General features: G+C 63.0%; 1 protein-coding gene and 1 long non-coding RNA gene across 4 annotated transcripts in view; one reads left to right on the top strand and one right to left on the bottom strand.

Moving 5' to 3' along the window:
* TET3 (tet methylcytosine dioxygenase 3) overlaps positions 1-14,819 on the bottom strand; it is a 28,172-nt gene extending 13,353 nt beyond the window's left edge. Inside the window, exon 1 of one of the 3 annotated variants that reach the window (XM_038160256.1) lies at positions 14,749-14,819. Coding sequence is in view for 1 of the 3 variants with exons in the window: in XM_038160254.1 (XP_038016182.1) it covers positions 14,237-14,266 (30 nt within the window). In the remaining 2 variants the exon portion in view is untranslated. Of the gene's footprint in view, positions 1-10,993; positions 11,172-14,236; positions 14,685-14,748 lie in introns of those variants that run through there. The other 2 variants (XM_038160254.1, XM_038160255.1) reach the window with 2 other exon arrangements.
* On the top strand, positions 12,946-14,229 carry LOC119710828. The gene is made up of 3 exons (XR_005259631.1): positions 12,946-13,236; positions 13,353-13,452; positions 13,597-14,229. It is a non-coding gene; the product is annotated as an uncharacterized LOC119710828 (long non-coding RNA).
* Positions 14,820-15,115: the final 296 nt, after the last annotated feature.

Here is a 15,115-nt window from a genome sequence, read left to right as displayed (position 1 = left end):
CTGGCTGAGTGAGGAGCAGCTCGGCTCGGCTCAGAGGGCGGCCACTTTCCACCGTGCCACCCACGTCCTCACCCTGCCACTTGCTTTCGAAATCACTCATGGGACCGTTCGGGATTTCCATCACCCTCCGAGGGCGCCGCGCACACGGTGGGACGGGCAGGGTGTCCCTGGCTGCCGTGGCACGGTTTGCCTGCACCGAAGGAAGCAGCACGAGGAGGAGAGGGGCGTTTTGGAGCCGTGCCAGGAGCGAACATCCCGGCCGGGAGCAGCCGTCCTTCGCCGGCACGGCAGGAAGCCGCCGAGTTGGCTGCGCCGGTGCCAGGGGCTGTTTCACCTCAAATAACCCAGCGTCTGTATCAGCACGGCCGGCCAGGGCTGTGCCAGGGACACACCAAACCCACCCGGCCACGCCAGCGCCAGGTGGTGGCACCTGGGGAGCCCAACACCGGGCTGGACACCCTGGTTAAGACGCCCCAAGGGGTTCTGACAGGGATGGAGGGGGTCTCTGCAGTGCCGTCCCACCTGGGCGCTGGGGATTTCGGTGCCGGCAGCGCATCGAGCCGTTTGCTGATAAGCAGGGGGAGCTTCCGGCAAGCTAAAAATACAGCAGAGTTCACTGGAAAAACTGTGCCAAAGCAAGCAGAGGCTGTGGGCAGAGCTTCCTGCCTCTGGACGGGCCGCCAGCGGCCCGTGGGAAGGATCCGCAGCTCAGATTCGAGGGGAGAGCCGAAATACAAAGTTAAATACAAAGTTGAATACAAAGTTGAATACAAAGTTACGGCTCCGAGTGCTCAAAGTGTCCCTGCCTGGCTGCTTTAACTCTTCAGGCACCGCGGGTCCTTCACCCTCGGTGGTGAGAGCGTGAGCAGAGCCACGCTGCAGAGATAAGAACGCTACGCTGGAGAGATAAGAACGCTGCTGACTCCGGCGAAACCTCGCAGGAACCACTCCCAGCACGACTCTTTCCAAAAAAACCCCCCTTTTCCCCAGCGGTGAAAGCCCCAGGGCGGCCCAGCGCTGGTGCGGATCGCTCCGGCATCACCCCGTGATGTTTTTTGGAGGGTTTTTAGAGGGGCTCCGGTGCCTTCGGGGCGATGGGACCGGTCCTGCAGGTCCGGGGAGAAAGCGCAGCCCGGGCAGGGTGGGGACAGCACGCCTCCGCTCTCCTTTGCAAACCCAGCAGGGAACGGCCTCGCCCGTCCTTCCTCCGCCCTCCTCCTCCTCCTCCTGCCCAGCCAAAGGGGATTTTCCCAAGCGCCGGGGATTTAAACGCCCCGAGTTCCCCCTCTGAAGGGCTCCGGGGGACACGCCGCTGCCCCCAGGGTCGCCAGCCCAGGGAAATGATGGCAAACCTGTTCTGCTCCGGGTGGGGAGCAGCCCCAAGGGTTTGCCCAGGGGAAAACCTGCTGGGAAAGGGCAGGGGAAGCCCCAGAAATCAGCCGCAGGGCCAGGGAGGCACCTTGGGCTGCTCCAGCCCATAAACTGGGTTATGGGAATGTAGGAAAATAGTTCATGGTGTGAGCTAAAGGAAGGAGCAAACACCCCCCGCTGCTCCTAAAGGGTTAACCCGAAAGCCACAACCTTCCCCGAATCAGTGGAGGAAGAAACTTCACACGACATATATACAAATATATACATTAAAAGACCGATTTTTTTTTTCCTGGCTGTCCCATCCAGCTCCTTTTGTTCCAGCCCTGCTGGAAGATGTTAAGACCCCGCAGCTTCTCCCCAAAAATCGATCCGCCCTCCCCATCCCGACACACTCCACCCGCAGCAACCCCCCCTCCGCCGTGGGCACCGATCCCTCCGCCCTCAGCTTGTTTTCCTCGGAAAAAGTTTTCCCAGAGCTCCCGAACCTCCTTCCATTCACCCCGAGAAAGGATAATAGCTGGGGAGGGGAGGAAATAAATTAAAATAAAGAGAAAACCAAGCGGTATGGTTGGGGTTAACCCAGCGGCTCCTGCACATCCCCCTCTGCACCCTCCGGGCGCCACAAAAGGGGAAAAAATCCCCGTGAGGACAAACACTTTTTTTTTTTTTTAATCCGTTTTTCCTCCCTTTTTAAATCCCCCCAGTTGAAATGCCTTAAAGAGAGGGAAGGAAGGGACAAAAAAACCAAGCGCGCACGGGCTGAGCCCGGCTGGGAGCGGTTCCAGCCTGGGCTGCGCTCCCTGGGAACAGTCGGCGGCGTTCGGGACGCAGCGAGCGCGGCGGCGGGGGCACGGTGCGGCTCGGGGACGCCTCCGGCCGGGCGGCACTTACGTGTGCGGGGGCGGGAGGCGAAGCCGCGGGCGGCGGCGGCACCGTCCGGGGGAGGAAAGAAGGAGCGGGGCCGCGGGAGCCCCGGGAGCCCCGGGCCCGGCTCCCCGCCCCCTGCCAGAGCAGCTGCGGGAGCCATTGGCGCCCGCGCCGCGCGCACGTACGGAACGGCCGGCGGCGGACGGACGGACGGACGGACGGAGGGACGGAGGGGGGGACGGACGGACGGAGGGATGGACGGACAGAGGGACGGAGGGATGGACGAACGGACAGAGGGATGGATGGATGGACTGACCGACAGAGGGACGGATGGATGGATGGATGGATGGATGGATGGATGGATGGATGGATGGATGGATGGATGGATGGATGGATGGATAGATGGATGGATGGATGGAAGGAAGGATGGATGGAAGGATGGATGGAGAGATGGACAGACAGATGGATGGAGGGAGGGATGAACAGACAGACAGTCGGAGGGAGGGATGGAGGAATAGATGGACAGACATATGGAGGGAGGGATGGAGGGATGGATGGATGGATGGATGGACAGACAGACAGAGGGAGGGATGGACAGACAGACAGATGAATGGATGGACAGACGGATGGATGGAGGGATGGATGGATGGATGGATGGATGGATGGATGGATGGACGGATGAGAGCACACACACCGCTTGGCGTCATCCCATGCAAAAACCACACAATTTGAATAAAAGCGCAGAACTTGGGGGCCGGAGGAAGCTCGGTGGCAACGCTGAGCCCTTCCCGGGGGCACAGGGGTGACCGTGGGGACACCGGGGTGGCACTGGGGACACCGGGGTGGCTCTGGGGGCAGCGTGTGCCGGGGCTGCGGCAAGGGCACGGCCGGGAGCCGCCGAGGTCAGCGGGAGCCGCTGCCAGCGGGCGGCACGGGCCGGCCAAGAGGGAGCTTTGGCTGCCGGCCCCGCTGCGGTGGAGCCCGGCCAGCCCCACGCTCGGAGTGTGGTTTTCCTCCTCTGGCACCCACCCCGGGGATCCTCCTCCGTCGGGATGGCGGCTTTGGGGCACCGCCGGGGGAAGCCCTGAGCGCTGCAGACCCGACGGGGACAACCCAGGGGCTGTGCCAGGGACGGGAACGGCGCCGGGATCACACCGCGCTCCTGGAGCAACACCCGGCCCCGAGAGACGGGAAACCCTTCCCGATCCCGATCCCAACCCGCACCACAGCCCCCAGCCGCGGGGAGCAGGGGAGAGGAACGGGAGGAGGCAGAGGAAGGGAAAGAGCAAGGAGAAGAGGGAAGTGGAAGGGGAATATGAGGAAGGAGATGAAGGCAAAGAGGAAGGGGAGGAGGGGAGGGAGATGAAGGGAAAGGAGAAGCGGGAGGCAGGCCGCAGAGGAGCGGATGACCTAAATCCAACTCGCCGCCCCTGAAAAGCGGAATTCAAGGAAATGTGGGAAGGCCGAGAGCTGAGTGAGAGCAGTGGGAGCCCCCGGGTCCCCCCGGGTCCCCCCGGCCGGCCGGGATACCCGCCGCGGTCCCGCCCCTCTCCCGAGCAGTTTCCGTGGCCCCGGCTGACCCCGGCGCCGGGGCTGAGCCGCTCGCTCCTGTCCTCATTTAGCCCCGAGCAAAGCCGGAGTAACGAGGGAGCTGAGCTGATTTCCGCCGCGGCAATCCCGGCTCTGCTCCACTCAGGCCCAGGAGCGCTCCTGGGGACCCCCATGGCCACGACCCCCTCCACCCCAGCAAGCACCGCACACCCTTTTCCTCCTCCTTCGGGGTGTGACAAGCTGGAATGTGACAGAGTCCCGCTCCCCGTCCCACCGGCACCGGGGGCTTCCGAGGGAGACGGAGGATTTTTTCCAAGGTGGAAAAAATATTTGTTCCCACCTGCAACCACCTCGTCTCCTCCAGGAAAAGTGTTTTCCCTTTTGGAAGGGAAGCTTGAGGTGGGGATTTCAGCTGGGGAATGGAGGCTCAGGGTGGGGATGCTCAGGAGTGGGGATGCTTGGGGTTGGGGTGTTTGGGGTGAGGATTTTGGGATCAGGAATGCTCAGCAAGGGGATGTTGGAAGCAGGAAGGCTCAGTGAAGGTTTGGGGTTGGAATGTTTGGGGGGGATGCTCGGAGTGAAGATGTTTAGGGTCAGGACACTTGGGGCAGGGACACCTGGGGCAGGGACACTCAGAGCAGGGACAGGGAGCAGGAAAACTCAGAACAGGGACACTCAGAGCAGGGACACTCTGAGCAGGGACACTCAGAGCACCTGGAGCAAACTCTCAGACTTGGGGCAGGGACATAGAGGAGGGACAGGGAGCAGGAAAACTCTGAGCAGGGACACAAAGCAGGGACACAGAGCAGGGAAACGGAGCAGAGACACAGAGCAGGGACATGGAGCAGGGACACGGAACAGGGACACAGATCATGGACACGGAGCAGGGACACGGAGCAGGCAACACTCAGAGCAGGACACCCGGGACAGGAGCACTGGGGGATGCTCAGCACTGCCTCAGCAGCTGCTCGCAGCAGAGCAGATTTTGGGAGGCCGAATGCCACGGCCGGGCCACGGCGTGCGCTCCCAGCACGCTGCGCCTTCCCAGCGCGGCGCCGAGCCCGGCCGGGAGCCGCCAGCTGGCACGGGCACGGGGAAAGGCTTGGCACGGCACAGCTGCCGGCCCCGGCCAGGAGCCGAGCTCTTGAAAGGGAAAAAAAGGAGGAAAAAAAAAAAAAAAAACAAAAACCCCACCCCACGGGACTATTTTTGTTTCTCGAAGCGGTTTTTTCCTTAAACACAGCTGGCTGCCCTCGTGCCGGCTCCCAGATTGGCACCGGGGCTGCTTGGCAAGGCTGAATCACCGAGCCTGGGGAAGGGAAAGCAGGGAGGGAGAGGAGGGGAAGAGGAAGGGGAGAAAGGAAAGGGGAAGGGGAGGAGGAAGAGGAAGAGGGAAGTGGAAGGAGAATATGGGAAAGGAGGCAAAGAGGAAGGAGATGAAGGAGAAAGGAAGGGGAAGGAGAAGGGAAAGAAGGGGATGGGGAAGGAGAAGAAGGGAATGAAGCGAAATGGGCAGAAAGGTGAAAAAGGGAAGGAAGGGGAAGAAGGAATGGGAGAAAGGGGATAGGCAAGGAGGAGAAGGGGGATGGAAAAGGAAGATGGGGATGGGGAAGAAGGGAAACAAGGGGAAGGACAGGAAGGGGGACAGGAGGAAGGTGACAGGGGCAGGGAAGGATGAGGACACATGGGAAGGAAGTGGAAGCACACGAGCTGTGTGGGAAAGGCCTGGGGCCTCTCCTCACCGGCCACCCGGCCCAGCTGCACTTCCCAGCCCAATTTCACAGCTCCCCAATGCTGGCATCCCCCACAGGACCAGGCTCCATCCCCTCCCAGCCACTCCAGCCCCCACTGGGAGCATGTCCACCCCGCCAATTGCTTTGCATTGCAAATCAGGGGGAAAAGCCAGACTTGGAGGAGCCAGGAGGAAAGGTTTTCCACAGCCAGGCACTGACCAAACTGCACCCCAGTTTCCAAGGCTTTGAACAGAGGAGGAGTCCCTGCACCCTCCTGGTGCCCAGGTGCAAGTCAGGGATGTGCCAGCCAGCACCCACAGGTGCTCAGCCCCCCTCCAGGACATCCCCATCCCGTCATACCTGGGGGATGCTGCCGTGCCCCCCTCCCCGGGACGTGGGGCTCCTCACACCACGCACAGCCCGGCCTTCAGCAGAGGAAGAGGAGGAGGAGGAGAACCATGAGTGCCACCGCCCTCCCACCCGGCAAGCACGGGCACGTCGCGGCCGGCGGGCAGGAGCCGGGAGATGAGCGGGAGCCGGGCCCTGCCCCACCTGGGAGCAGGGAGAACGCCTCCCCTGCCAAACCCGCCGCCGGTTTCGCCGCCGCGGCCCGTTCCCCGTGGGGAAAAGCATCTCGTGGCAGGTGGGAGATGCCGTCCCTTAGGATGAAATCCCTTTCCCCAAAGCTGGAGGAAGGCACACGGGGAGGAGAATGCGTCGGCAGCGTGGCATCAGCCGAGCGCGGCGCGCCGTACAAAGAAATCCCTTTTTCTACCCAAAAATTTCAAGCTCTCCCGCTATCCCAGTGCCTCGCCGGGGGCTGGGGCTGCTGAGTCAGCGTGGGCTCTGCTGAGTCACCGGGGCCACCTCAGCCGATGAGCTCAGCGCGGGGGTTTGGCAGCGCCGGGCCCCCGGGAGTCTTTGCCAACACCTCTGCCAACATTCTGGGGTCTCACCAGCTTCCTCTAAGCCACCCCCAAAACCGCGGCGCAAATCCAACAGCACAGAGACGCAACCGGCAAAGGGTGAGGACGCCGGGGAAGCCGGCGACGTTTCGACCCTTCCACCTTCCAACCACGCCGTGGTCCTCTCCAAAAATGCCTCACCACGGACCACCCACGAGCGGGGACGGCAGCCGCACTCGGCCTCCCCATGTCGCTCGCCAAAAGAGGAAACGGAACGGTGAAAGGACAGGAAAATGAAATCTGGTTTGGCCTTTTTTTCTTTCCCCCCATTGCTGAGGTTGGCAGCAGCACAGGGAAAACGCCAAACGGTGAAAGGACAGAAAAATGAAATCTGGTTTGGCCTTTTTTCATTTCGCCCTCCCTGGGGTCGGCAGCATCACGGGGGAAAGCTCCACAGCCGCCTCCGGCTTCCCTGGCCCGGTGGTGCGGTGGTGCCGGTGCCGGGGCCGATGACTCACGGGGAAGGAGGGAGGAAGGAGGGAGGGAAGCGGCGCGTGCACGGGGCCGTGCTGTTTGTAAACCTAAAAAAAGCCATGTGCGGGCAGGCAGCGTGCTCGGCCGGCGGGAGGCGGGGAGATCCACAGGGCAGGCAGCGCGATCCCAGCGTGGATCCAGCGTGACCCCAGTGGGAGTCCAGCGTGACCCCAGTGGGATTCCAGCGTGACCCCAGTGGGATTCCAGGGTGACCCCAGTGGGATCCCAGCGTGACCCCAGTGGGATCCCAGAGTGACCCCAGTGTGATCCCAGCGGGACCCCAGTGGGATTCCAGGATGACCCCAGTGGGATCCCAGTGGGATCCCAGTGCGATCTCAGTGTGATCCCAGCAGGATCCCAGCGTGATCTGCACAGGAGGTAGGGTGATCCCAGTGGGATCCGCAGGGCAGGTGTGTTCCCAGGGTGATCCCAGCATGATCCCGAGGGGAAGTAGGGCGATCCAGAGGGCACGCGTGCTCCCAGTGCGATCCCAGTATAAGCCAGAGGACAGGCAGGCCGTTCCCAGTGCTCCCAGTGCTCCCCAGCTGGCAGACAGGCTGTTCCCAGTGTTCCCAGTGCTCCCAGTGCTCCCCAGCTGGCAGGCAGGCTGTTCCCAGTGTGCTCCAACACCAACCATCCCAACCAGGGAGGCTCACGGAGGCGCCTGCACTGCCACTGGGGCTGGTGCAGCCATGGCGTTAATTAAATGCCGGGCCTTTAATTGCAACGGCGTTAATTGGCGCAGGTTTAGGCAGCAGAGCTTTAACTGCAGTGGCTTCAATGCAACGGCCTTAAGTGCAGAGGCTTTAATGCAACAGCAGTGGGTTCCTCTGCAGCCCCTCACTCACCCTGCCCCACCTCTGCAGCCCCGCACTCACCCTGCCCCAGCTCTGCAGCCCCTCACTCACCCTGCCCTACATTCCCTGCTCCATTCCAGCTCCTGGCATGTTTCTCCATCCTTTGCAGCCAGCCTGAGGAGCAGAGCAGGCTGTGCCACCAGCCCAGGGTGACAAACCCTCCGGCCACCCCACAGCCTCCACACAACTGCAGCGTTTACAACTTGCTCCAATCCCTTTTTTTTTTTTTTTAAACAGCTTTTTCAGGGCTCGGGGTGCTTCAGAATTTTTTTTTTCCCCTCGCTCGGCTGCGATGGGAACTGCAGGCTCAGGAGCTCGTGGTCCCCAGCTCCCCCCTTCGACAGCAAAATCTCATTTAATCAAAAGATGCGGCGACTGGATGTGCAGAAGCACTTGGCTCTCGCTCTCTTTTTTCCCCCCTTAAGAACTGCCATTTTAGCTGTAGCAAACAAACACGCTGCATTGTCCCCGCCACACGGCTCCCCCGCAAATCCCAGCGCAGGGAAAGGGATTTGTCCCGGGTTTGGCCCGGCACACAGGAGCGAAGGGCTGAGCTGGGCTCGCGGGGCTGGCGGTGGTGTGGCGGGCAGATGTGGAGCGTGGACGGGGCCCACGGCAGCCGTTTCACCTCCAGCCTCTCCCCTTTCATTTCATCTCCCCTTGGATGCCGGCCCGGCGGCGGGGGATAAAGGAAAAAAGCTCTTTCATCCTCAGGAAGGGTCTGGCACCCTTCGACACAGAGCTCAGAGCAGCGAGATGAAAGCGCTGGCACAGGAGGCAGCAGGGGTGGCCCCAGCAGGGATTTGGGGGCATCTCCCGCACCCCAGCCCGTGTCCCCATCCGCAGCGGGGACACCGAGGGGACGGGGACGCTGGGTTCGGTGCTGGCCCCTTCAGGACATCCCCTTGAGAGGACACCCTGAGCACACGTGGAGCAGGGGACACGGAGGGGACAGGGAATGGGGACCCGGGGCCACAGGGAAAGCTGGCACGTGTTGGGAACGAGGACCCCAATGTCACAAGGGGTGCAGCAGAGGCAGGAAGGGACCCCAGGGGACGGGAATGGAGACAAGGGAGTCCTGTCCACACAGGGAAGGGACTGGGGACCCCGATGGCATAGGAATGGGGACAAGGGACTCCAATGGCATGGGAATGGAGACAAGGGAGTCCTGTCCACACAGGGGAGGGGCTGGGGACCCTGATGGCATGGGAATGGGGACAAGGGACCCCAATGGCATGGGAATGGGGACAAGGGACCCTGCACAGGCAGGGAAGGGATCAGGAATGCCAGCGCTGCAGGAACAGGGAGCAGGGAGCCGAGTGTGCACAGGTGGGGGACAAGGGACCCCGCTGCCATAGGGATGGGGACACTGGCACACACAAACAGGGGAGCAAGGATCCTGATGCAGCAGGAACAGGGACAGGGAGACTCCCACAGGGAACCCCAACGCTGTGGGGACAGGGACACACACTGCCACAGGGACGGGGCAGCCTGGCACACACGGGCAGGGGACGGAGCACGCCGATGTCACATGGATGGGGACCAGGGGTCCCAGCACACACAGGGACCCCGCCAGTGTGGGAATGGAGACCGGGAACACTGGAACATGCAGGAAGGAGCCTGAATATCCCAAAGGCACAGAGACAGGGACCAGGCAGCCCAGCACATGCAGACAGGGCACCAGGAGGACAAGAACTGGGGACTGCAGCACATGCAGAACCAGGACCAAGGACCCTGGCACCGTGGGGACAAGGACTGGGGACCCCAGTGCCATGGGGACAGCTCAGCCCCAGTGCGCCAGCGCCGGGGACACCCAGCAAGGGCTTTTTGGGACACAGACCCGAAGCACAACCGTATGTCCCAGAGCCATCGTGCCACCACTTTGCCATTCGCATTCCCAGCCGGGCCAGCAAAGCCCCTCAAAGGAAAGGCCGAAATGCTGGGGGACACCCGCATCCCAGAACCCAGCGGAGCCACCTTCCCCCTTAATTACCTGCGAAAAAGAATCCATGTCGGGCAATCCGAAAACCAAACCCGGTCACGGCTAACGAGGTGCCAAAGGCCAAGAGCCGGGCTCGTTTATGGGGCCACCACAACAACCTGGAGGACTCTGCTCCCCCGGCGCTGCCCAGCCCATCCCAGCATGATGCAACCTCGGGGCTCACCGCATCCCGGCACAACCCACCGCCCCGGCACCTGCCACCGGCTCCAGCTGGGATTTCTGATTTTTGGGGTGTTTTTTTTTGGTTTTTGGTTTGGTTTTTTTTTGCACAGCATCCGGAGGCAGCTCCGGCGTTGGCGGGCGCACGCGCCGGCCGCCAGATCCGAAGCATCCCCGTCCCCTGCGAAAACACGTGGTGCCAAAACGCCGCTGCTCACCGCCGGCTCCCAACTTCGATTTTTTGGGCAACGCTCTCCCCACTCTGACCTCGGCGACGTCCCTTGGAGCCACCAGCATCCGCAGCCGCTCGGGATGCCAAAAGTGCCAAACCGCGCCGCCGCTCGCACCGGGATAACCAAAACCGCCGCCTGGGCGGGTGAGTGAGACCCCCCCTGAGGAGGAGCAGCTGGTTTTTCTGCCCACCTCCGCCGTGCCGTGACGAAAAGCGGGGGGGTGCCCGCGCCGGACCCCGGGACTTCGTCACGGCGAGGGATGACAGCTGCCACCGGCCCCGGTGACGTCACGGTGACGTCACGGCGGGGAGCCTCATCGCCCTTGTTCGCATCACCCCGCCGCACCTCTGAGCTCAGCACATTTCGGGCACGGGTTAATAGAAATAGTGATTAATAAAGGCGAAAAAGCACACGGGGGAGCGACGATATGGGGGGGCGGGAGTGAGGGCGGGGGTGCGCCTTGAGGTTTATCGCCCTGCCACCCTTATCCAGCACCCCCACCTTCCCCCCACCACCACCACGAAGCGATGCTGGAGGGAAAGGAAAGGGATAAAAGAAGGAAAACAGCCCCAAAGCGGGGCCGGGGGCGCGGGGCCCTCCCCAGGCCCCGCCGCTTTGTCCTCTCGGCCCCGCGGGGCCGCCAGCACCGCGGGGGGGGGGGGGGGGTCTTTAACCTCCCCCGCAGCGCCCCGCAAGCCCAAGGAGGGTTTGTTTTTTTTGGTAGGGGGGTTTGGGGGGGATGCAGAGGGAGCGTTTTGGAAGGGGGAAGGGGTGCGCTTACCTCGCCGCTGCCCCCGCGCTGCCCCCGCAGCCCCCGCCGGCCCCGCACGGCGCCGGCCCTCAGGAGGAAGCCATCTTGTCTCCCTCTCCTCCGCGCTCCCTCACCGCCGCCCCGCTGCAGCCGCGGGGGGGAACGAGCGCCGCATCCCTGCTCCCCCCCGTCCTCCTCCTCCTCCTCTTCTTCTTCCCTCCTTCCTCCTCCTCCTCCTCCTCCTTCCTCCTCCTTCTTCCTCCTCCTCCTTTCCCCCCCCACGCGCAGCCCCCCCCCCTCTTTCCCCCACGCAGTGGCACCGCCCGCCCGCTCCCTGCGCTGCGCAGGAGCGGGCCATGAGGGGGACGCGGGGGGGGACACGGGGGGATGTGGGGACACGGGAGGGGGGGGACATGAGGGGGACACGGGGGGGGACATGAGGGGGACACGGTGGGGGGACACGGGGGGATGTGGGGACACGGGAGGGGGACATGAGGGGGACACGGGGGGGGACACGAGGGGGACACGGGGGGGGACATGAAGGGGACACGGGGGGGGACATGAGGGGGACACAGGGGGGACACGAGGCGGACACGGTGGGGGGACACGGGGGGATGTGGGGACACGGGAGGGGGACATGAGGGGGACACGGGGGGGGACACGAGGGGGACACGGGGGGGGACATGAAGGGGACACGGGGGGGACACGGGGAGGGGACACGGGGGGGACATGAGGGGGACATGAAGGGGACACGGGGGGGGACACGAGGGGGACACGGGGAGGGGACATGAGGGGGACATGAAGGGGACACGGTGGGGACACGAGGGGGACACGGTGGGGGGACACGGGGGGATGTGGGGACACGGGGTGGGGACATGAGGGGGACACGGGGGGGACACGAGGGGGACATGAGGGGGACACGGGGGGGGACATGAGGGGGACATGAAGGGGACACGGGGGGGGGACATGAAGGAGATACGGGGGGGACACGGGGGATGTGGGGACACGGAGGGGGGACATGAGTGGGACATGAAGGGGACACGGGAGGGACACAAGGGGGACCTGAAGGGGACACGGGAGGGACACAAGGGGGACATGAAGGGGAACGGGGGAATGTGGGGACATGCGGAGGGGGACACAAGGGGGATGTGGGGACATGGGAGGGGTGCAGGTGGCACACTAGGGGGACACAGACACGCGACCCCACAACCCCAAAATGGGGTCACAGGACCCCCGAACCCTGCTCTTTGTGTCATTGTCCCCAAGGAAACTGAGGCAGGGGGGCTGGGAGCAGCCAAAAACCCCAAAAGCAGCCGGGGAGCCCCAAAAAGCTCTCTACACCCCCCCCCCCCAATATTTCCCTGCCATTAAACCCCCGAGAACCTCGTTAATTGTTGTTCATTAATTTGGGAACGTTAATTGGGGAACATCGGTCATTTGGCTTGGATAAACCCGAGTCCAGGCTTGGATAAACCCGAGTGCAGGATTGGATAAACCCGGGTCCAGGCTTGGATAAACCCAGGCTTGGATAAATCTGAATCTAGGCTTGGATAAACCCGAGTCCAGGCTTGGATAAACCTGAGTGCTGGCTCGGATAAATCTGAGTCAAGGTCTAAATAAATCCAAATCCAGGCTTGGGTAAATCTGAGTCTAGGCTTGAATTAACCCGAGTCGAGGGTTGGATAAACCCGAGTGCAAGCTTGGATAAACCTGAATCTAGGCTTGGATAAACTCGAGTGCAGGGCTGGATAAACCTGAGTCCAGGCTTGTTTAAACCCGAGTCCGGGCTTGGTTAAACCCGAGTCCGGGCTTGAATTAACCCTAGTCCAGGGCTTGGTTAAACCCGAGTCCAGGCTTGAATTAACCTGAGTCTGGGCTTGGTTAAACCCGAGTCTGGGCTTGGTTAAACCCGAGTCTGGGCTGGTGCCGCGTCCCTGCCGGGAGTGGGGTTTCCTGTGGGGTTTATTTAGGATTTGCTCCCCAAAGCTGAAGGGGACGGGTCGGAGCATCCTCCCCTCGCCCGGGGCCGTCCCAGGACATTGATTAATTATGCAAATGAGCGGGAAAGGCACCCAGAGCCGCCCGGCAAGGCAGCAGCGGGTCTGAGAGCTCAACCTTGACCTCTGCCACCTTCCTCCTCCTCTTCCTCGCATCTCAAACCCTCGCGGACGGGGAAAATCGGGGGGAAAAGCAGGAAATCAGCCCCGGGGGGGCAGCAGGAGCTGCAGCCGGGCCCGGCCGAGCCGGAGGAACTGGAGGAACTGGAGGAACTGGTGCTGGAAGGGGCTGGGAGAGGCGCCGGGGCCCGTGGGAATTGCGGCACACCCGCCCCGGCGCTGCCCCCGGTAACATCCCCAAAAAAATCCAAAAATCCTTTTTCCCCCCCCAGATCCTGCCTGGAAAAGCGCCGCCAACAAACCCTGAGCGCCGCTGCGCGTTTTGCCGAGGGCAAAGTCCTTCCCCTGCCTCGCTGAGCCACCTGTGCCAAGGTCGGTGCCACCCTCATGCCACCCTCATGCCACCGTCCCGCCGCGTCCCCCAGGGAAAACCCCCCTGGAGCCACCTCGGAGGCGCTCACACCCCGAAAACACCAAAAAAACCCCCAAAGCAACACGGAATTTTGGGTTTTTTAGGGGGAAAAGCAGCAGAATCGACGCCGAGCAGATGTTTCTCCCTCCCACGCTGGAGACCCCCCCAGCTGGAGCTCTGCCCCCCTTTTTGTTATTTTTTTGCGTGGGCACCAGAAGTGAAATCCCGGCTCCAAGCAGCCCCGGCCGGCCAGACCGGAGCGCCCAGGGAGGAAGGGCTGGCATTTTTTGGGTGAATAATTTTTTTTTTGGGTGAAGAAAACGCCGCAAGTTGTTCAGCTCCGAGGCTCTCCCCGGGCACGGCTCTGCCCTCCCCTTCCCTGGCACCCCCTCTTTTTTGGGGGGCGGCCGCGCAGCGTTTGGAGAGGAATCCCAAGGAATTCGGTTGAAAGTTGGGTTTTGTTCCGCGCCGCTTTGGGGATGCCCCGGGGACGAGCTGGATTTTTGTTTTTTGGGGGTGGTTTGAGGCACCCGAGTGGCCTTTAAGGCAGCAGAAAGTCCCATTTCCCACGGAAATACCCTTAAAAAAAACCCCAAACAAACCCAACCACCCCCACCGACCGAGCAGGGGCTTTCCCTGCCCACCCCCACAGCCCCCTCCGAGCGACAAAGGGGTCACAGATCACCCCAAAAAGTGGCGATTGGGGGGGGCTGACGGCGTTTGGGGGCGCTGGGGCTCGCTCACCTCCCTGCGGAGCCTCTCCATCATCGCCATCCCGGGGGGCACCGTCAGATTGCGGGGCTCCCCCCCGCCGGGGGGGCGGCCGGCCGGGGCTGGCGGAGCCCCCAGCGCGGCGACAGGGCCATGGCGGGGTCACCGCGTCCCCCCGGCCCGGGGACAGCGGCGGCTCGTGCGGGACGGAGCCGCGGGTCACCCCGAGTTTTAATTTCCACCGCGGGAGGGGTGGGGGGCGGCCCCGCTGTCTCCCCACCCCCCCAAAAGCGGGGTGCTGCCTGGCCGCTTTTAATCCCACCCCTTCTTTCTTCCAACCCCATTTTCCTTTTATTTTTTTTTTCCTCTTTTTTCTTTTTTTTCCCTTTTTCCTTTTCCCCCCCGCTCAGCCCCGCGCGGCTCCGCGCAACTTCCCAACTTCAGCCGCGCACCGGCAACTTTCCGCCTCCCCCGGATCCCCAAATTTCCACGGGAAAAATAAAGAAATAAAGGAAAAAAAAAAAAAAACAACAAACCACATTTACCGGCAAAAATAACCGCAGGGGTTCGCCCCCCTCTTTCCCGACGGGGCTCGGCCGGGGCTGAGCGCGCTGCTGGCGGCGGGGGTGGCTCGGGGGGACCCCGAGGGGCTCGGGATGTCGCCGGGAGCCCGGGGGGAGCCGCGGAGCCGCCGCACGTTGCTGCCGCCGCCGCCGCCGCCGCTCTGCTGCTTCCTTTGTTCTGCAGCGCCCGCTCGGGGGGACCCGCCGGGAGCCCGGGGGGCTCCGGGCCGCAACGGGGGAACGGGGGGACGGGGGGGACACCGGGGGAACGGGGGGGGACACCGGGGAGACGGGGGAACGGGGAGGACACCGGGGGGACGGGGGGGACACCGGGGAGACGAGGGGAACG

This window comes from Motacilla alba, chromosome 22 (assembly GCF_015832195.1).
Source record: "Motacilla alba alba isolate MOTALB_02 chromosome 22, Motacilla_alba_V1.0_pri, whole genome shotgun sequence".
NCBI classification, from domain to species: Eukaryota; Metazoa; Chordata; class Aves; order Passeriformes; family Motacillidae; genus Motacilla; species Motacilla alba.
This window is presented reverse-complemented; position numbering and strand designations above follow the sequence as displayed.